The 22,376-nt window shown below is 46.0% G+C and overlaps 1 protein-coding gene across 1 annotated transcript; it reads right to left on the minus strand.

The window, feature by feature from the left end:
- Nucleotides 1–371: 371 nt before the first annotated feature.
- Nucleotides 372–4,670, minus strand: LOC138105736 (C-C chemokine receptor type 8-like). Its single transcript, XM_069005842.1, has 2 exons — nucleotides 4,476–4,670; nucleotides 372–2,301 (listed from the first exon to the last, which is right to left on the minus strand). Exon 2 carries the CDS (start codon nucleotides 2,290–2,292, stop codon nucleotides 1,237–1,239), a length of 1,056 nt encoding a protein of 351 aa, XP_068861943.1. The 5' UTR covers nucleotides 2,293–2,301; nucleotides 4,476–4,670; the 3' UTR covers nucleotides 372–1,236.
- Nucleotides 4,671–22,376: the final 17,706 nt, after the last annotated feature.

Genomic DNA, 22,376 nt, shown 5'->3' on the forward strand with positions numbered 1-22,376 from the left:
GGAAAGGTAGGATTAGGAAAATATTTAACATTTTTATTACCCTAAAAAATAAAATCTTTGACGATATCTAGGTTGTGTTTTCCCTGATTTCATGTGTTCTCTTGATTAACTTTTAAAAATGTGTTTGCAGTAATACTACCTCAATATAAATGTTATTTTTACCCTGTGAATTTTTACTGGGATTTGGAGAGAAGGCTTCCTCAGCAGGAAACTGGAGATAAGACTTTTTTTGCTGAAGAGCTTCAGGGTGCCTCTCAATTCCATCAGATCTATTTTACGTGATACCCACTCAAAAATAACCAAACCCAAAGTTTCCTTATCCTAATTGAGGCTTGTAAGTCATTAGACAGACTTTCAAGAACCAAGACAAAAAAGGTGTAGCTAATGTTTATTCAAAGAAAGCATTTCAAAATTGGCAGAAAATAAAGATATTTGGGAAAAGAGACAGAGCCTACTTTGCTACAGGCCATTTTGTGGTGGTTACATTTAGCAGCGAGTGCTGGAGGCACAAAGTTGGAGGTCCCACAGCTCCGGAGGTGATACAGACCCCTCACCTGCTCTGAGGACAACGTTTCCAAGTGTAGGAACCTCCATGAGTGACCGGTATAGGGGACACCTGGAGCCATTGCTTTGTTATTTTTGGAGGCATCACTACCAAAGGCTGCTCTGGGCAGCAGCAGTTCCAAGGATTCCAGGGCTGCACCCCTGGGACCATCCCACAATAAACAGGGTTCTTAGGGGCTTTTTTGTCTGGGAGCTGAGGCAAAGGGGAAATGGTGACAATGGCTGAGGTGATTCCCTCTTTGCAATGTGAAGCAGTCCCATGCCTGTCCACTTCCCCACTTTCCAGAGGGGTGTTACACACGTGTCCCAGGGATTCAGGGATTCAGCTTCCACAAGCAGAGCATACTTGGGGGTGAGGCAGAAGCGATGCTTTTGTCAGAGGAGAAAATAGATACTATGAGAAACACCCTGCTTGCTGAATTGTATTACAAGAGCTCTAAAACTTAATTAAAAATTATTCTGTGGCAATGTATGGTCACCATTTTACAAATGCACCGGTGCTCTTGGGAAACCAATGTCACAGCTTCTTATGTGGCAGTTCATAGCGTATCCCAACAGGAGGCACAGGCATACTGCATCTGCCAGGGAATGCTGCACACATGGTACAACCTCCAGCACCACAGCAGACCTCTGGCCAGCCCCTCACACCAGCAGAAGGTGGCTCAGGTGGGCTCACAGGGCCCCTGCACTGTCAGACCAGCCAGAGAGCTGGGTGGGTGCTGAAAATGACTGTCCAGCCCCGGCACCTCCGGCAGGGCTGGAGAGGACATGGCCACAGGACTGAAGGAGTCCTTTAAGATGGGCCTTGAATGTCACGCCAGCGAAGGCGTAAATGATGGGGTTCAGGCAGCAGTGGATGAAGGAGATGGTTTCTGTCAGCTGCAGGGCCAGTGCTATCTGGGAGCTCGCCTTGCAGTCATTGATGATGTGCAGGCTCTGCAGAGAGTCGAGGAACAGCGAGATGTTGAAGGGAGTCCAGAAGAGGAAGAAAACAATGACGATGATGAAGATCATCTTGATCGCCTTGACCTTGTTCCGGTTTTTGCATTTTTGCAGGTTTTTCAGTATCTGAGTGTAGCAGCAAACAAGGATGCTAAAGGGAATCAAGAGGCCTAAGATGTTGGCTGCAAACTGAGAAGCAACCTTCCAGGTATTGTCACCTGGGGGGTATGTGGGGACACACTGCAAAGCCTGCTCAACCTCCAGCTCCTGGCTGAACATGATGTTGGGCACAGAAGCCAAGCCAGCCACCAGCCACAGAATCAAACTGATAATTATGCCATAAGTGGCCGTCCGTATCCTCATGGCATAGACAGCATGGACAATTGCTATGTACCTGTCTACGCTCATGAGGGTTATAAAGAAAATACCGCTATAAAAACCTGTGTAGTAAATGCCAGCCATTATCTTGCACATGGCATTGCCAAAAACCCACTGGTCGGAAGCATAGTGGGCTTGGAAAGGGAGAGGCACAACAAAGAGGAGATCAGAGGCTGCGAGGTTCAGCAGGCAGATATCAGTCATTGTTGTCAGCCTTTTCCTGGTCAGGAGAACCCAGAGGACCAAGGAGTTTCCCAGGAGGCAGAAGACAAACACGAGGCAGTAAAGAATTGGTAGAAGGAGGGATTTAAACCTGCGGAAATTGTTTCCTTCGTTGCACGGAGCAGTGTTTTCATCGTATCCATAGTCATATTCTGTTGTGCCAAAGAACTGGCTGGTGGGATTCATCTCAGGTACCTGTGCAGGAAAGAGAAAGGGTTAAAAATGTCTGGCTGTCCTGGCACAGCACTCCCATGGTGGCTTCTGCCTCTGTCTGTGCTGTGTTGAGTCTGTGGGTCAGCTTCCAGGCAGAGGGTGACTAAGAAATGCAGTCTTGGTCTCACTGGGTGGACAAGAACAGCTGTACCACCCAAAGGGCTGCCCTGCAGCCTGCTGATTGCTCCTAAACGTGTGTAACTGTGAGCACTGGGATGCTCTATGTTTTCCTGAAACTGCTTTAGACCCAGTGGACCAGCCCCTCATCATTACAATGACAGGGAAAAATTCAGGTCTCTGAATAGTCATAATGATAAAAAAATTACAGATCCTGCATCAGATCTAAGGTTCTCAATTTTCTTGTGCTCTCTGGGGTGGGGAAGCATTTTGCCTGTAGCATAAAGACCCTCATAAAAGTGTTTTGCCTGAAGAAGCTGTCACCCAGCAGCATAACCTCATTTTTAGCAGAGCTGATCAGGGCCAGGTACTGGCACAGAGTGCAGAGACATGCAAGCTACTTTTCCATGGATGGGTCCAGGACTGCATACAGAAAACTCTGAAGCAACAAGGAGTTCACAGGGCTGCACAGCAACACTTGCAGTGCCAAGCTCTGGGCTGCCACTGAGCTCCAGGGCAGCTGGTGAGTAGCTTGCGTGTGCCTTTTGCTACAACACAGCAGTTTAGTGCTCCTGCCTGTTCTGTCCAGCTTCAGTTTTCTAGTGTAGAGAAAACCAAAACATTAGCAGGAGCGTTTCCTCTCTCTCGTTTCTGAAGAACTGCAATGAAGGCAGCCTCAAAATAGTAAAATAATCTGACGTGTTCTCCAAGAGTGAGTCCGTGCTTTAGCCAACTTTTTTATTGTTTCAGATGTCAGTTCATGACCCCTATAAAAGTGGATTGGGTTTCCAGATTTGAGTGTTCACATTTCAAGAGGTGATTCTTTCAAAAGGGTTTGGTTTTTCACTGCTAAGTCTTTTGAAAGTTTATGCTGTGCTGCACCCATGTTGCACCTGCTTACAGGTTGACCACATCTTGAAAGAGCTTCAAAGACACACAGTTTCCAGGAGGGAAGAATAATTTGTAATAATCACTGCTGTTAAGATGGAGCAATAATATGAATGGAAGTGATTCATTCTATGGAAGTGGAGGATGTGCTCTCCTGCATTAAAGATTACTGCCTGGGGATACAAAAAGAGAGAGAACAGGGAAAACTTTTTGTATTGATAAAAAGGAATCACAATTCACCCCTTCTTGCCAGGGTGCCACTTGTGGGGGGAACAGAATGATCTGTATATACAGCCCAGAGGAGTGTCAGCGTCCATCCTCTGCTCCAGGTATGGATCCTGCTCATGCCTCACTGACCTGCCTCAGCTCTTCTTGGAGCACAGTTTCAATTGGCATGCCAATGCAGAGAAAACTGTTACAAATACAGCATTCAACCTCACAGAATTCCTTGTTCAGAAATAACAAATAATGTGAGAAAGGCCGTGTTGCATTGATAGTGTAATTCTCTACTGTATTGAGCTCTTAGCTGTATCTAGGACATCTGCATTATTAATTTTAACTTTTTATAAGGCATAAACCTTTAAATATGAAGTTACTGAGTCACTAGATAATGGCTCTTCTTGCAGCAACCCGCAACAGGTAGAAATATTTCCTGCTAATGGTTTTGATGTATGAAACTGACACGCTGTGACTAAGTGATGCAGCACTGGCTCACTTTTCTTAATTGCCTGTCTAGGACCTCTTAAAAGCAGTTTGTAGATTCAACTATCAAAACTAAAAAACATTCCAAAAATAATGCATACGGTGTTATAGATCCATCTATCTATAAGTATGAAGATAGATATGTAGAGATACATATATCTAGATTTATAGATATAAAGCATCTACTTCCAGCAATATTCAAGTGTTTCTCCTGGGTTGAACAGAGACCAGAGATGTTCTGCTTCCGATCCTTACACCATTAATACCTTTAACAGCTCCCAACCAGGGCACAGCATTTTCCATTTTCTCCCTTCTCCACATCACTCAGCAGAACAGTCAAACTGAAAAAGCAGTTTTACGGAGGGTATCAAGGGAAAGGTAGCTGCTGCAGGTCCCCTGGTTGGCACAGTGAGTGCACTGATAGCACATCGAATATGGATGGACTTTACCTTTGGTAGCAAGATGCCTCTACTCTCTCAGACGGCCCTGGTCCCCTTCTGCTTGTCCCCTGCTGCTCAGGCTCAGGGTTTTCCAGGAGGTTTAGTTCACCTTCACTTCACTAGTGCAGAGAGCTGAGATTTGGTGATATGAGGGTGTCGGATGGGCACCTGCCAGATACAGAATAGGCTTGGAGGCAAATAGAAGATTTTGTATCTGTGGTAAACAGGAAAAGAGTGAGAGGGCTATCGAGCACCTTCTGCGAAACGAGTAGCAAATACATCGCTTTTTTAACACGGTAATGCGTAGCACTCCTTTTAATGTGTTTGCTAAACCCCCCTTCTTCACAGCCACCCCTGTGAAGTGGGTTTTAAGTGAAAAACTTAAAAGTTCAGATACCTCCATCACAGGAGACATGCTAATAAATTTGCAGCTTTTCACAGAGGCTGATACGGAATTTCCTGGTCGCATTGTTTTAGTTTTTCAGTTTCTTCAGCTGATAACAACTTATATACTGCAGTCTAATTATATCCCTCCCAATTAAAAACTTACTAGCTTTTTGAGCAAAATAAGAAATCATGGCTAATGATACCACTCTGCCATAATTTTTTAAGCAGTTCTTGTATTCAAGTATTTCAGTTTCTTTGCTACCTTGGCATTTTTCAAGTTTATTTTAGTGACTTGAGGATGGAAAAGGGCAAAATATTCAAACAAAGACAGGCTTGAAATTTTTTATTTTATTCAATTGCTTTAAATTACGTATGTTTAGTGGAATACTGTAAATTGTGGTGTTTCATAAGTCAGGCAAATGATACACTTTTTATCCATTAATCTCAACAGGCACCATTTTCCTGATTTTAAGAACATGGGGAATGCCAGAGGTTCACTCAAGAGCCCCCAGACAAGCATGGGGCAGATCCAAAACGACTTTTACTGACGTTATTCACATGTTCTTTGTTTGCAGCTCCAACCCAAAGCACCTTTACAGTTGCTGGTTGTCGCATAAGTGAGTAGTGATAGAGAGTCTGAAAGAGAAGAAAAGCTAAATACTGCAAGCAGAAAAGTGAGAAAATAGTCTGGGGGGAAAAAGGAGTAGTGTAATGAAGGATCTGGCACTAGTCAGCAGCACAGTCAGAAAAAACAGACCTGTCCCATGAGGTCTTCTACATGCTCTCAGTGACCAGGGCATCACCCTGCCTCCAAGTACCCAATTGGTCTTATTACACAAGAGAGACTAGCTCCTCTTATTCTGCTTATTTTTTTTCAGAACTAAGTTTTGAATATTGTTGCAACAGAACTTTATTTTATTGTATTCTCTAGATACTAATTATATGATTAATAATATGTCAGTAGTATGTCCTGGTGTTACAGACACACAGTATGACATAATGCAGCTTTATTCTATTTAGGTTTATTTATATTTGTTTAGAAATCAATAAGGTCAGCTTTCATTATTTCTTAGAAACAAAACATTAGTAAATTAAAGATGCCTCCTCTTCCATCATATGCTTTTTTGCATTAGTTTAGTAGATAAGTTATTAACACATATAAAGAAAAAAAATAGTTTGACATGAAACCAATAAAAGAATAAAACATTTCTGCATTTTAAAACATTAGTACATGTTATAAAATTGAAAAAAATTTTGTATTTTTTCCTGAGTTATTTTCTGCTGCACAAATTATGATCTTGCAAGAAGATTTCAGTTCATTCAAAATGCATATTTTTAAATTGGGAAATCTTCCAGCTGTGTATTTTCACCATCCACAATCCTGCACAGACAGGCAAAGGGAGGCATGAAGCTGGAAGAAGCAGTAGGGAAACATCAAGGAAATGCTGCATGTGTTGGAGAAAGTTGGAGCAAGCAAGAAAATGGAGACAACCTAAAAGGCAAGGAAAAGAGCTTGAATTCAAGAGAACAAAAGCTAAGAGAGAAGTGAGTAGGCCTGGTGACTGATATGGCTGGAGGATGGCTGGGCTGGCTGCTGTATTTTGGGCAGGCCAAGGCAGCTTGGTAATAAGGAGAGCAAGGAAAAAATTGTGGTGGTGCCAGTGTTCTGGAGGAAAACAGTAGAATTATGGAGTCTGATGCTCTGCTGTGTTTTGGGAAGTGATATACAGGTGTGACCCTACCTGTCTTTCAGAAAGGTTTATGTGCCTGCTCTGCTTCTGGGGTGGTTGGTGTTCCTAACACACAGCCAGAACCTGAGCTTTTCTCAGCAGAGAAAGAGAATTAATGAAAGAAAGCAGAGGATGTGATTTGTCAAAAGCAGTGAAAGGAATGGAGTGGAGATGGGTTTAGGAAAGGTGCTGTTTCTGACTGGCAGGTATGAGGGTAGGTGGGAGGGAAAACCCACAGGGGTAGGCTTGGGAACTGAAAAGACGGAAATTACGATGTTGGCTGAAAAAGTGATAATTATGATGATGAAAACTAATAGGAGAAGTCTGTGTTGGGGGACAGGGAAGAATCACAGACAGATTTTATTCTTCTCCCCATGTTGAGCCCTACTGGCTCTCCTGCAGGTAACCCAAGAGGAGCATGGACAGGCAGAGCCCTGCTGGGCTGAAGGGCAGTAGAGATAAATAACTACCAGTGTGTTCACAGACTGGGGTTCTGCAAGATGCAGGTGTGCTGAACTCCCCTTGAAAGCTCAGAGGAAGGTATCTGGTGGAGAGAGAAGGAGAGGTACACATTTCCAATTTTCTTCATATCAGCTATAGGCTAGGCTTGTATCTGTCCTGACACTTTTTCAGTCTGTGAGTAGCAAGCCCCTCTGAGTTACACAGGGGCCATGCAGTCAAACCTGGATTTTCTACCAAGCCAACACACAGCCCTTTGTAGTTCACCTACAAAGAAACAAAGAAAATGTGGTAAACCAGCAAGAGGTGGTAAGATGGGAACACACAAGTTAAAGGTCACCTGCATCTGAAAGTGCTAAACTCAAACAGAAGGAGGTGCAGAGAGGCTGTGAGGTGGGAGGATGAGCAGTGCAAGGGCTCAGTGTGGTAAAGCAAGGTCGTGGAAGGGATACATTTGCTACATACAGACAAGCCAGTGAGGACACAGCCAGGGGAAAAGAGGATTGTCTCACCTTACAAAGAGTACAGCCATACCACAGCAATATTTACCCCCTTGGGCTCAAGTGAGTTTGCTGCTGGGGCACTGGGGCTGTGGAGCAGGCTTGCTGTGGGAGGAGAGCCAGCCAGCTGGTGTAGAATGGTCCTGGGTTAAATGTCTGAAGGGGACGCATGACCCAGGGGCTCTCATAGCCAGGGACAGGACAGCAGGCACCAGGCAATCCTTCCCAGGGACTCAGGATGTTCCCAAGGTGCTGGGTGGGAGCTGAGGAGCAAGAAGGTCTCAAATCTATTTGTTAAGAGCCTGTGCAAAACCCACCCCAGATCTTCCTTCTCCAGCAGCCCTGACTGCTGCCCTGCAGTGTCCCTCCAGTTCAATTTTAGCTGGTCCCTAATACCAGGGCTAGCAATGTCTCTCCATACTCTGGTGGCATCTCCTGTGAGAGAGAAATACCTTACAGCAAAACAGAGACAACTGGTTGTGGGTATCTCTGGTGCTCCAGCCTATGGCCAGTTTGGGTCCATGGAGCCACTCAGGACTGTGAGCTACAGGAGGGAAGAGCCATATGGCATCACCGCTTTGTGAAAAGGCTGATGGAGGCAGTCCCCACTCAAGTTAAAAAACATAGCAAAATGTTGTATCAGGAGCTTTGTTTTGTCTTCCCATGTTTTGGCAGTGGCCGTCAGGGCCAGCCTGCATGGGCCACTGCAGCCCCAGAAAGATGGCAGGGCTGGGGAGTCTCCAGTGTCTGTGCACCACACTGCTCATGCTTCCCCTTTAGCTGCTGCCATTCCTTTATTTACACTCGAAGTTGCAGTTTCTGCTGTTTTGTGTTCTGTCAGAAAAGTTGCTTCAGTGGGGAAAAAAGCCCAGTGCAACCCTTCCTGTAGCTGAAGACACTGTCAGCCCAACCTGTCAGAGTAATGCAGACTTAAACTCCTCCAAACTACTCAGAGCCCCAAGGTCAGGGAAGAGATGCTTCACTGAAGCCCTATGTTACATGGAAAGGCTATGGCAAGTGCTGCAACCAAAAGGAATCTTGCTGTGAGACAAACAGCATGGCCACATCTCCAGCTCCTACAGCCAGAAACCTTCACTGGCAGTGGAGACTCCCCATGCACACCAGCTCAGCCTCTGACATCAGCCCCAGAGGGTTTCCTTATCCTGTGCCTTCCCTGCAGCTCCTCAGCCTGGAGGAGATGGTCAGCTTAGCTGCTGCAAAACCCCTATGCCTGCTCTTGTAGGAACCTCTCCTTCCTCCTACAGACAGTCTAGATTAATTGAGTTTGAACACAGAAAGGAAACTGTAGTTGCCACAGAAGGCAGCACCAGCAAGAGCTTGCTTTGGCCTCAGGAGTGTCAGCCACAAGCCCTGGTATTGCTCTTGTTGTTCGCTACGGAGGATGGGAGGCAGCTTTCTGACACCATGGCACAGGCTCTGGTGTTGGGGTAGCAGCCATTAGGAACATATGGGAATAAAAGCAGAGTGAGAGAGCCTACCTGGTAGGGTATTTTCCTAGAAAAGGAGAAGTATTTCCTGGATCTGCTCACTGCCATAGCACCACCTGGAAAGTGCAGGACACGTTTACCTCAATGCGATGTTCAGCTTCCACCTATCTCAGAGCTGTGGTAACCAGCCAAGTCAGGTGCTGTTCTCCAGAAAGATCACTTTCTTCTGCCTTTGCTCAACAGCAAAATAAAAGAAGCTTCTTAGTCAAAAGGAGGCCTTTCCCTTTCAGATCTGCTCTCACGTTACATCTCAGAGGGCTTACTGTGTCATATTGGAAGAGGGAAGAGATGACTTAGGTCAGCAGAGGAAAACAGACGATTAACTGCAACAGGGGTTATGGGATGTTCAGAGATGCTGGGTTGTTCAGCTAAAATGCCTTGCAAAATACCAGCAGTCATCACTGTTGGTGAGAAAAACAATGAGGACAGCTCAGTTTTGCAGAAGGTAGAGGTGGGGGGGTCAAGGTGAGCATGTCCTCTGCAGTGTGGCAGGTAGCACTTTGATGAATGTCCCACCCCAGATTCCTTCTCCTGGAAATCCCTCTGTCCCAACAAACCTCTTCCAGGTGTCTCTGCTTCCTGTATGGACCAGCAACTGCCCTTCCCCAACTGCAGCACCCTCAGTGAACTCCTTGCACCCATCTTCCTTAGGGCAGCAGGGATGGGCAAGGGGGACACTGAGCCCTGGATGTGCAGGGCTTGGAGTCCCCTATGAGGTACAAGAGGAAACGCCACACAGAAGCTATCTTTTGAGGAATCCTTGCCTGTTTTGGTTATTTTCACAATGTTTGGGTCCATCAGCATCAGCTATCAAAACACCATCTTAGCAGGACCGCATTATCTTAACAAGAATTCATTTCATACGACCACTTCCAGTGTAGAGGTAAAAATATGTCATATGGCAGAATGGTTCATTTCCTTTTCTCAATGAGAATAACATATTTGTATGATCATGTACAAAGGGCGGGGTGAGACTTTGTGACCAGGTAAGATTCTGAGTGATGGATTTTTTTGACATCAAAAAGGTGTATTTTTGTTGACTAAAATATCTCTGAAGGTGCCAAGTTGTTTGAGGAGAGGATTTTCCCCCTCCAAATCTAGGGGGGAAAAAAAGAACAATTGCAATACTTTGTTCTGAGAAGTCCCAGACAAAACACTGCCATTTGTCATTTTCAAATATAGCATTTTTTTATAAATAACCTCTTCTTCTAACCTTTCTTCCTCAAAAACAAGCAGACTTCAAAGCTTCAAAAACTTTCCATTAGAACTAAGATGTGTCTGTTGTGCTGATAGCAGGCAGAAGTTTTCATTTCTCTTTTCAGCTTGATCAGCAAAAAAATTGACAGCCTCCACTGAAATGTGGAGTTGTATTACCGTAACAAAGCGTTTGTCTATGCAGACATGTACAAATGTGCACAGGAAAAACCTATTTGGCATTGTTCTGGCTCTCTCTCCTGCAGCAGATGCTCCGTGCAATAAAAAAGGCTGTGAGCCAGAGAATCCTCCAAAAACTGTGGCTGAGTTTGTGTGGGAGAAGCAGCTGGAGGTATGTGGTGAGGCTGGACCAGCTCACTCTGCTCCACGGTCTGCTTTTCACTGCCAGCACCGAAGCCACAAGGATTATGGCTCTGACAGCTGCAGCCTTGCACAATCGTTTGGTTTCACCCAAGCAGAAATCAGTGCGTTGCAAAACTCCCAGCACAGTAACTCATTCATAGCAGTGTCAGCAGTGAGTGGAATTTCTCCCCCCGGCGTTACGAGAGGGTAATTGTGGGACACAGAGGAGTAAAATACAGCTCTTGCGGATGGAGTCTTTGAGAACAAAAATCTTCTCTATCTGTCCCTTACTTGACGCTTATTTTTCTCACCCTGCAGCACTTAGGTTTTTAAACCTTTGCTGTCCCAAACCTTTGGTTCACCAGTGCACAGACACCTCTCAGATTTGCATCTGACAGTGCTTTGGCCAAAGGTGGAGAGCAGAGAAGGCTGCAAGCAAGAATCAGTTGGAACAGAGAAATCACAGAACGCCGGGCTGCATGGAACACTGGGAGATCCTGGAGTCCGTCCCCTGTCTTGAAGGCAGGGGCAGAGTCCCACTGTTACTCCTGCTATGCAGTTGTTCAGCCTGCTCCTACAGCCCCTGCTTTCCCCCAGCTTCTCCTTATGAACCATCCTAGTGCTTCTCCAGATTCACTCCTAGTAAATTTGTCTTAATCCAAAACTCTCCTGGTATAATTTGAGCCACTTATTTACCTTAGCCTTGGAGGAACAATTAGTTCTAGGTATTTTAAAATATTATAAGATAATGTTTTCCATCAATCTTAACAGCACACAATTCATATTTTTTCCTCTGAGGTCATGCTTTCTAAATTGTTAATTGTAGTTGCTATTCTTCTTTGGCGACTATCCAGTTTTTCTTAATATTTTTGTGCATTGCAGTGCCCCAAACTGGCAAAGCAGACTGGAAGAGTCACCTGCCTGGGGTAGCTGTTTTCTTTTGCAATCACGTAGCACTGGTGGATTCACAGTTCTTTCGTGCTGGATGTCAGCCCCCAGATGCTTTCTTCAGAAGTGCTGCCTTCCCCATACTGTCCTTGTCATCTCAGTTGGCCCTGCCCATGGAGAGAAGTGGTCGTGTGTCCTCAATGCACTGCAGCCCATTGCTGCCAGGCTTTTTCATCTGTCAAGGTCAATTTAAGCAGTCATCCCATCCCCCAGTGCATTTTTACCCCTTCCCAATATGATGGCATGTGTAAAAATAGCACAATCATGCACCAGACCTTCATCCAGAGCAGCAAAGTGCAGCAAATGCAGGTTTGTGCAAGGGCAGGGTGCAGCCCTGGATGCAGGATCCTTCTGAGTAGTCCTCTTGTCCAGTGGCAACCTGGAGTTTGTCTGAGCACCCACATAAAGGCTGATTGAGGTGCCCAGAAAGCTTGCTAGCTCTGAGGTATGGGATACCACTGCTTTGCCAGGTGGCATGAGCCTGTAACTGAGGCTGATTTGACATAGTGGCCTCTTGGCAAATCTGTATCAGCTCCTACTTTTTTATTTTCCTGCAGCCTGCTTATTCCTTCTAGAGCTTTCCAGCAACTGTAGTTGCACTGACTGGCACATAATTCCCTCTCTGGCATAAGCTGATGGCTCCCCACCAGATTATCAAGGGTCTCTGTGCTGGCTGGCTGCCCAGAACTCGCCACCACACTTTGGCACTGGCCACACTGGCTCAGGGCAAAGGTGGGCACTGGCCACCACCACCACTGCTGGATGGCTCCACACCAGCAGCACCCAGTTGCAGCTGCCCCACCCTGCCCAGCCCAGCCAGAGCACAGCTCTGGTCCTGGCACTAAGCCAAGCAGCGCCTGTCAGATACCCTTGAAAACCACAAGTGGCTGCACCACTTCTGCCTCTCAGCTGGCCTCAGACCATGCCAGCCCCATGGCTGTGAGGAACCAGGAGGCCTCAGGGTGGGAAACACCCCGTGTGGGTACCAGGGCCCATGTCTGTCTCCATTTTTGCTGCACGAGCCTCCTCTGGAAGAAACTCCAGATGATTATCAGATTTTTAAAGGAAAAATGGTGAAACACATGAAATCATGCTCTTAAAACAGGGAACTTTGTGTAGTTTAGGATTGGCTTGACTCAGGGACCCTGGATTCAAACCTGCACCTAGCCACTGGCAGGCTGCTCTCAGCACTAGAGCATCATGCACTGAAATCTGGGCATCTGGCATTTCCCATCTTGACCACAGTGGCTACAATCTTAAAGCAGGCATCTGTGTGGCTTTGTCCTGTCTCCTTCAGGCCTCTGCTGTTGCCAGGGGCACGAAAAGAGGCTTTGTTGGGGTAGCACACACCCACGCTGCTGCGGTGTGAGCAGAGTTGTGAGGAGAGCTTGGCAACACCACTGATAAATCTTTATCTGAGCTGCTGGTAAACAGGAAGCTGGTGAACATCTTTACTATTTTTCTTAGTTTTTTAGGTTCTTTTGGTCTGATTTTCATAGCTATTCTTTTTCGCTTGCTTCATCTCAGGAAACACATTTTTCTGCCACCTCTTGCAGGAAATGTGCAAGATACCAAGTGCTGAAAACCTCAAGGTTCGCTCAACCTTTCTATGAGAGGTTATGACTCAAAGAGCCTGGTAATGAGGGCTTCAGAATATGTTTGGGAAAAGCTAGAAGTGCAAGGGTCAAGCTCACACAATAAGCATAAGGCTAAAAGAGTTTGACAATGCAGAATGCAGACACTTACACACCTTTGTGCCATGTTCAACGTGGGGTGGCTTTTCACCAACATCAGAGAGAGAATTTCAAACCTTTCTGGTCAAGACATGCAGGGGCATATGTCTCTAATGAGGTGTGGCACCAGGCTCTTGGGATCTCGTTTTCCACACCAAAGACCCACCCTGCTGTCCACACCAGGCACGTCCACCATCCTCACCACTGCCCAGCTGCTGTGCTGGGCCCATGAGCCAGAGCATGTTGGGGGAGAGGGAAGGCCCTTGCACTCAGTGTCCAGGCACATCATGAGCAAGCAGGGCTGTTCTACTGTTCATCAGGTACCCCTGTCTTGTCTTAAGCTGAAGGCAGCAGTGCAGGTACAAAACCTGCAGGGATTAATGCTCACCACGTTTAAACTTTCTCCTGATCTTGCATGGTGCTGCTCAAGAGAACAAGCAAATAATCAAGCCCCTGCTGCTTACAGGAAAGCACACCAAGATTTGCCAGCAGCACTGAGGGGCTGCAAACGTGACTTTGGCTGACCTTGAACTGACAGAAAGGAGTTTGATTTTTGCATTCACCTTCTTACCCTCTCTTCACCACAGCAGTGAGGAAGATCACTTAAGCTAGACAGGATAAAACAGATTCCTACCACCTACACCATCCTCCTCTCCTGTGGGCTGGGGATGGACATGCACAGCTCAATGAAGATAATAGATGCAGCCTAAAATGTTCAAAAAATAACAAATCCAGCAAGAAGCTGGGTTGAATAAGAGAAGGACGAGTCACTTTCCGGTATGCAGATGTGTGGGTCAGGTTTCCTTCTCAGTATCAAACTGCAGCTTTATTTTTTTCTGGTGTGGGTTTCAAATGAGTGGGATAAAGCAGATCAACTTTTCCACTGCATAGTTAAAATCTCTATTTCCTTTTACAACACAGGAATTTTCTTTTGCTGACTCTTTTCTGATAAGCTCAAATAATTCCAAGGACCATTAAGATTTCCTACCTTGTAAGCTGGTAGGCAGGAGAGTAAAAGGTCAGAAGTTTCCTTAACTTTTTGAGGGTCTTTCTGAGCAGGACCTAACTCAAGACCAGACCTAATTCATTGAGAAGAAAAATGGTAATGTGTCCATATTTCTTGGACAGAGCAAAGGACATCTGAGAAATCCCAAAGTCAAGACCTGAGTCACAGTGCTCTAGGCACTCTTTGAAGAAGAAGAAAGCTCTTGAAATAATCTCAAATAGTGTTCAAAACAACAACAACAAAAAAAATAGTGTTTTGGGTGTCTATGCTTCCTAAACTCAAAATGATCTCTGCTTGCTTCACCTTTATTCTCTCAAATAAGTGCAAAGTCAACAACTCCAAACCCAGAAAGCCCTACCCAGTCTCAGCTTTCTCTAAAGAAGAACCAAGCATGTAAGTGGGGGGTAGTCAGCACTGGGAAACCTTTGCACCCCACTTTGTCAATCATAGTTGCCATAAGCTGGGATAAAGTAAGCTTGTCTTTTTGACTATTTAGGACTTCTATCAGTAAAATGGGTCTGAAGATGGAACAAACCAACCCTTGTTTGTTCCTGCTATGGCTCTTTTCAGCTTGGAAAATTAAAAGCAAATTTAAAACTGAAAATCTTCTCTGAAACGTAATAAAATAGATCCACAGTCCATGGCAGCAAAGTGAAATCCCATTATGAAAAAAAAAAAGATGCACAACATTTTGGGGTTTTCCTTGCTCTTTGAAATGTGAATAGGTATTGTGATAAGACATCAAACAGCAGCTGACCACATAAACCAAAGGAGGTTAACACTTAATGTACTTCCCAGTAAGGCATGCTATTCAACAGTATGAGTGTGCTCCCATCACGATTTCATTTATGCTCTTGCTGTTAAGCTTGGTATAAAATACACCTCTTTGGACAAAAGAAGGAAGTGACTGCACAGGAAAATTACAGGTTGGTCTCCAGGCTCTCTAGAAACCTGTGACCAAAAAGGGTCATGAAATCACAAGTGATGTTAAAAACTCAGCCCTGGGATTATCTGCAAGTCTGACATCCAGTCTTGCCTTTAGAACAAAGTTGGTTTTTGTTAATCTTATGTCTCGAATCCTAAGCTATGGTCTGAAGGTGCTGGCAGACAATGAGATCACACAAATGGCCTTCAGGTGTTACAGAACCCTAACAGAAGTCCATTCAGCACCGTCCATCCTGCTGATCCCAAGGATGCTCAGCGGTCCTCCAAGAAACTCTTTGGGAAAAAAATTTACACAACCAATACAAAAATAACAGAGGAACCCGGAAAAGATTTGGAGAGGTTGGTGTAGCAAAACAGCCATAACTCCAGCTAGCACAGCTCCAGCTTCAGCATGGCTGTGCTGTCCTGAAGCATTACAGGGGGCACAGCAGGGAGGTCTGCCTGCTCTGGCTGAAAATCGATCTTATGCAAAAAGCAAGGGCATCCAATCTTCCAGGAAACAAAAAGTTTTTAGCAGCATCAGCAAAGTGACTGGCTCACTATGCAGTGCAGGGCTGAGACACAGGCTGTGGGGAAGAGAGTCAGCTGGGCAGGCAGCTGCTTCCTACTGCTGCCCTGACATCCCCCTCTGGCTCCTTCATGGCCACAGAGTGCACATTGCACTGAAAGGAGGAGGCTTACCTGTGGTGTGAGAGCAGAAAGCAGAGAGTTGCTGCAGGCAGAGAGAAAATCCTGCTGTCATAAAAAGCAGCCAACTCTGCTGGCAGTCAGGACACACAGGTCTTACACTTCATTTGAAGTGTTTTCAGAGAACTAGACTGGAGAGAAAGTATCAGCCCTTTGGCCATCACCAAAGTGTGAGCACACAGCTCCTGAGCTGAAAACATCCCCATCATGCCTGTGTTTCACATCCTCTCTCATCTCCAGCACAGGCACTAGGGACTGGATTACCAGAGGTGAGAAGCACTGCAGAGCTAACAGATGCACCAGGTCATCCAGAGCCATGGGTGCAAAAATACAGGCATCAGTCAGGGGAGAAGGAGGGACCATCTTTCCACATAGCCTCTTCCAAGACAGTGCAAGGCAGCTGCACGAGCAGCAAATAGGCTTCACAGAGTCCAAAAAACAACAGGCGAGCATCAGGAAGAAAACAACAGGCTGTCCTAAAGATAAAATACCACCACTGGTCAGTCCCCTCATAGCAAAGTGCCAGAGCTTGGGAAAGTTTTCCTCAGTGCTTGATAGGTAAAGCAAATTTCCATGCCTTTGAGCATTACCTACCTCTCAGCTCAGCTTTGCTTCAGTGTCCTCCTCCTCCTCAGCCGACAGCTTGTGCTTTAGCAGGACCTGTGCAGGAGCCCGTGAGGGAGCAGCTTTCAGTGCTACAGCGTGCTCAGCAGTTGCTGGCTCCTGAGGCTGTAGGGATGCCCAGATGGAGCTGGAAGTTGGCATGGGGACAGCACTGGCTGCCTTTGGGCATTGAGGTTCCCCCCCTAACCAAATAGTCAGATATCGTCCTGTTTTCTGGAAAGAGTGTTTCTGTATGTTTCAATATATGCAAGCTGTTGTTTCCCTGACTGCTGCAGCTGTCACCCAGCTTCTCTGTCTCTAATTGTGAATGTGGTCCTAGAGTGCCTACAGATTTCACGGTACATGATTAAAACAGGGAAAATGCTCCATGTTGGAGCAATGCTGGAGTAGGAAGCACAGTGTGAATTCCCCAGTCCCAGCTGTTCCCCAGACAACATGTTAGCTGTTTCAACACTTGCACAGCCTCTTTTCCTGTGTCCCATCTACCACTCTGAGTAGTTCTTTCCTCTCTACTGGACACCACCGCAGGATATCAGGGGCAGCCTCAAGCAGAGGATGGAAAGAGGCATGAGGACGCTCAGGGAAGAGCCGAAGGAGGAGGGATAGAGACAGCTGTATGGCACTTGTTCTGAGGGTCACCAGCCCACGGTAAACTGCAGCCCAGTGGTGCCTCTGCTGCCCACAGCCCTCCAGCAAGGGATGTCTCCACAACAGCCCATTGAGTGCAGCCATTCCTGTGCCAGCCCCTCACTGTTGCATGCAGCTGCTTGTCTGCTTTCGCTAGCAGGGGTTCAGCAACAGGAGCACAAGTCCACGGCATGCTGAGGGGAGATCTAGGGAGGTCACAGGCAGCCAGGGACAGGGCAGAATGGTCAGTGCAGCACTGAGAAGGAAACAGAAAATAAGCAATGAGCATGAACATCTTGCCACACTTGAGCCTTTCTTTTTTTGCGCCCTCAGATGATCCAGTGCCTCTTCCTCTTCTGCTGCACCACATTGACCCAAGGAATCAGGCTCTGCTGTCTGCATTGCCAGCTGGGTATGGAGCTGTCCTTCTGCAACTAGCTAACCCTTAACTTTACCTGCTGTAAACCGAGAGCAAGATCTGGCCCCCGAGCACCTGGTTGGTTCCCCTTTGTGCACAGCCAATTTGACTGTGTGCCCCGGCTTCCACTTTTGGCATGGCAGCTGTGCAGCTGCCTGGCTCTGCAGAGCTGGTGGCAGGACTCCCACATGCCTTCTGCTCTGCTACCAGCTCTTGTCAGTTCCTCCTCACATGCACTCCAGAAAACAGGGCAAAACCACCAAAACACCCATGCTTTCTCCCATTGTACTGTAGCTCTCCAAAGCTACGTTGGCAAAGAACTGTGAAGATCAGGCCTGCTCATCAGAGGACAGGGAATCTGAGCCAGGTCATGGTAACCAAGAGTGCAGACAATCCTGTAAGCAGTCAAGCTTCCCCCATCCACCTTGGCCCAAGTTCTTTGTCTTCCCACCTTGTACCTCACTCTTAGCTGCTCATTCTGCAGTGTTATTTTTTGACATGCTTAAGATACGTTATTTTCTCAAAAAAAAGTTAAAAAAAAGGCTGAGGTTTCTCAGGAAGAGATGAATTAGGGAAATCTTTGCAGGAGTTTTGCCTTCTGGGGAGAGTTTCAGCTCACATCTCTATCAGGATCCAGTCACAGCCCCAAAAAACAGTAGGACATGGGAGCTCCAGCCCTGATACTGGTGGTCCAAATTAACTAAAGAAGGAAGAGATGGGACAGCCTGGGGCGACTACAGCAAAGCTTGTGCTCTAGCATTACTCTTGTTTTGGAGAGTTTTCCAGAGAGCCAACAAAACTAGTTTCCCGAGGTAGTGTAATGTAGCTGGATTTGGAACCAGCATCTGGCCCTGACTCCAAAACCCACCCTATTTAAATGTCCTGAATGTTCACCATCATGCATTAGATCCTGATTGTCATCATGGGGCTGTTTGTGTTGTGGCACACAGTGCAACAAGGAGCAGAGGCTGCAAAACAACTTGTGGGAAAAAGAGGGCCAGAGCTAAAATTGCAACAAGGAGCAGAGGCTGCAAAACAACTTGTGGGAAAAAGAGGGCCAGAGCTAAAATTGCAAGGGAAGCACTGGAAAGAGGAAGGTGCATGAAGGTCCAGATTGTCCCTGCTTAGATTGTCCCTGCCTGGTCTTAATTTTTCAAAAGTAAAATTGAGAATATATGTTTTTAATCATTACGATGGCTCCAATTCCACAGCAGTTCACTCTTGGGTATTTCTCCTCCCTTTTCATTTTTCCCAATGCAGCTCAGCAGGACAGAAGCCCACAGGGCCAAATTTAGTTCCACAAGTGCAGTTCCACTGACCACAGCAGGGCTACTGCACAAAGCACGGGCTGAGGTGCTCCAGTGGTGTTTCATACTGACTTCAGTAAAAGTGCAGGAAGTAAACAAAAATGTACCAGTCCCTGCTCGAGGAACACGCAGTGATGCTTTGATTAAGTTTCTAGAAGAGATGAGTGTGGTGTCTTGTCTTCAAGACAGTTTAAAAGCGGGCGTTAGAGAAACCTGTATACAGAAGATTACACTGAAGCTGAGGTAGATGTGGCTTACGTTAATTTAGCTTGCTCTGATGGGAGGAAGGCACAAAGCTGGTACAGAAATACATAAACAGACATAACTAGACTTAAACTAAGATTTCACTTGCATGGTTTTGTAGTGCTTTAGCTAGATCAGCTCATGAACATCCATTTTGTGTATGGTCAAACAAAGCTTCATAGCTTCTTGTCCCAGCAGCTCAAATGCCTCCCTCCAGCCCCCTGTGCTAAAGCAACAAAGTGAGGTGCTCAGTGATTGCTGGCAAAGGTAGGCACTAGTTTTGAACCCACTTTCCTCACCAGGTTAAGCTGTGCCACTGGACCTTTGCACAGCTGTATCAGAGGTGTGAGCATGCATTTCATCCCACCAGGGCATGCCAAACCTGCCGTAGGGTTGGCCAAGACCATCTCTCACATATAATGCTCCATCCATTCTCCTCTGATGGAATGTGAAAGCCCACAAGAGCTGGAGCAGCTAAAACCTCACCTGGAGACTTTGAAGGAGAGTTGCAGAAGCTGTTTTGGTGGTGTTTTCTTCAGGAACCTTTATTTTTGGCTGGATCTTTGTAAACCTGCTGCCATTTTAAGGACTTTTTCAAGTTTGAGAAGTCTGGTTTTAGTAGGAGAGGTCCCTGCTTCCCTAGGGTCAAAGCTTTCCTCAGCCCTGAAGTGGAAATAAACTCAGAACTTCAACAAACATGTTTTCTTCAAAATGTTCCTTTGTCATTTGAAGTAGAGAGATATTAAATAAATCAACCTACACTCAGGAAAACCACTTCCACAATAAGGCGTATTTCATTTGCCAGGTATCTGAAGATCTCCACACTAAGCTGTAGAGCACTTCAGGAAAAGCAGAAGAGTCAAACCTGTCTTGTGCAGTGACGCAGGCAGAGTTTCCCCATCTTTTTTGCCCATATTTAAATTTCTGAATTTCCATTACATCTGGTAAGGATATACAAGCCAGGGAACAAATTCTGTAACTTTTCCTCTTCCATCATTAAAAAATATAGACATTGCTCATTCAGCATAAAAGAACGCAATTATACCCTGTTGCTTAGACACCTCCAGGGACAGACTCATGAAATCCTGGATGAAGGGTTGAAACAAAAATACCTACATTTCAAATAGTGTTTTGTCTGTGTTACAAATTGAGATCTGCTGCTAGAGGCAACTAGAAGTTCACATAGAATATTTCATCAGTTTGTCTAATCTCTCCTCCACTTGAACTCCAGTTGACTGTTGGCAAGGTTATTTACTTGTTATCTTGTAAGTATCACTGAAGCCAAGGGACTTGTCCTTATGTGGTAGAAAAAGCCTTAATGGTTGCAGTTCTGACATAATCCTTTTGTCTCTTTCTTCTGTTTTCTGCCCGCTTCTATCACCTGCCTTATGGAGCTGAGACCATTTTTAAGAATAATTTAAGAATATGTTTAATAATTTTAAAGAGTGTCTGAAGAATAATTTAATTTTTATTATAAGAATAATTTAGGAGTATTTTAAGAATTTTAGTGTTAATCAGCAACATGGATACACCCAGGTTGAAACCAAGATAGGACAAAATGTCAGGGTGTCTTTGAGAAAGGGAACATTGAAACTTATTTACCATGTTATCACATTACGTGATTTTTATCAAAGTGTGAAAGTGGCTGTTGGTCGGGAAGCTGTGATGAAAAAACATGCCATATTCTTACTTCAAATTCAAGCAAAACCACAACATTTTTGTCCATTAGACTTGGGCAGACAGTGCCTCTCATTTGAGACTCCTTCTCTTTGGAAACACTGTGAATCTTCCAGAAAAAATTTGGCATACCTCCTGACCAGGGGCAAGCTGGGGACCAGGACAGTGAGGCTCAAGGATGCATGGCCTGGATGCTGGAGCAAGGGCACCTTGCACCTCCCATGGGTCCAGGGTGGTCTTCACCTGCTCTAAGAAGGGGTCCCTGCCCTGCAGGGGTGCCAGTCCAGTGTGGGCAGGCAGAGGCAACGGGGCAGCATCCAGCCTGAGTTAGAGGCATCTGCCACTGCCCAGCTGCAGCCATGCCCTGCCAGCCCTGTGCACGGCTGAGTCATTTCCAGCAGCCTTTAGGAAATGAGGAGCATTTAGCAAACAGCTTCAGCTGGAAAATAAAAATAATAAATAGAAGGGAAAAAAAAAAAAAAAAAAAGAAGAAGAAGAAACCGTTGTGAAAAGTTGACATCCAAGATTTCATCTTCTAAATGCCAGGCTTGCCTTTCTTCATGTTCTGCTCTTGTGGTTTTTCTTGAAAATGAAGCTTGCACTTTGAGAAACAAGAAAACCACTGGGTAATTAGAGTGCCCTTCTGCCTCCCCCCATGAAACATTTGGTCCCAAACAGATGGGTGTTTTTCTTACTTTTTCACTAAGAACAAACCTCATATATTTTCATTTCCAGTGTATCTGAAAATACACTATTGCTGCTGAAGTTTTAGTCGGGCTTCACAAACTGAACCGTAAATCATCCATGCGTATGCAGGCAGTGCTTGGAGACACTTGTGCTTTCCAGAAGAGACTTGGCCGCTTGGGGAAGACCACAGGTCCCAGAAACATCCCAGCCAGGTGGTTTGAAGGCAGCAGGGAGGGAGAAGGTGAGGCAGCAATAAGACAGCCAGCTCTAGGCTGCTGTGATGGAGTTCCAGACTGGATGGGAGATGAAGTCCTGCAGAGGCTGATCGAGAGTGATTGAGAGGAGTAGGGGAGTGGAGAGGGAAACAAAAGAAAGATCTTGTCCTAGCAGCATTGATGAACAGCACACGACCAGCACCCCAGTGCCCTGCAAACAGTGCAAGGTACCTGGAGTCACCTGCAGCCACATGCAGGACCTCATCAAATCTGGCTTCCCAGCAGCTCTGCTTATCAGCAGCTGATGTAGGTGTGGATGTATGTACCTACTGAAGAGCAGATGTTCATCTAATCCTCCCTTTGGAGGAGAGCTCTCTGTCAGGTCCCTTACCGGGGATCTCTCGGGCTGCCGAGGGAAGGCAGGGGTTACCCTGTTCAAGCGTGCCACCTATAGCTGACCATGACCACTGCACGCAGCCCGCGCCCGCCTCCCCTCTGCAGAGTCACCGCAGGCACAGTGCGCCCGGAACTCGTGCCTTATCTGCCGGTCCTAGCGCAAAAACCGGACAAATCTCTACAGCTTTACTTACCGATCTAAAAAACCCAATAACAGCTATAAATATGTAGTCGAAGTTAAACAGACACATCCTTA

The sequence above is a fragment of the Aphelocoma coerulescens genome, chromosome 2 (assembly GCF_041296385.1).
Source record: "Aphelocoma coerulescens isolate FSJ_1873_10779 chromosome 2, UR_Acoe_1.0, whole genome shotgun sequence".
Taxonomy (NCBI): domain Eukaryota; kingdom Metazoa; phylum Chordata; class Aves; order Passeriformes; family Corvidae; genus Aphelocoma; species Aphelocoma coerulescens.

What these genes read in the sequence shown, in the direction of transcription:
- LOC138105736 (XM_069005842.1), bottom strand. Translation starts at nt 2,292, where the DNA reads ATGAATCCCACCAGCCAGTTCTTTGGCACAACAGAATATGACTATGGA.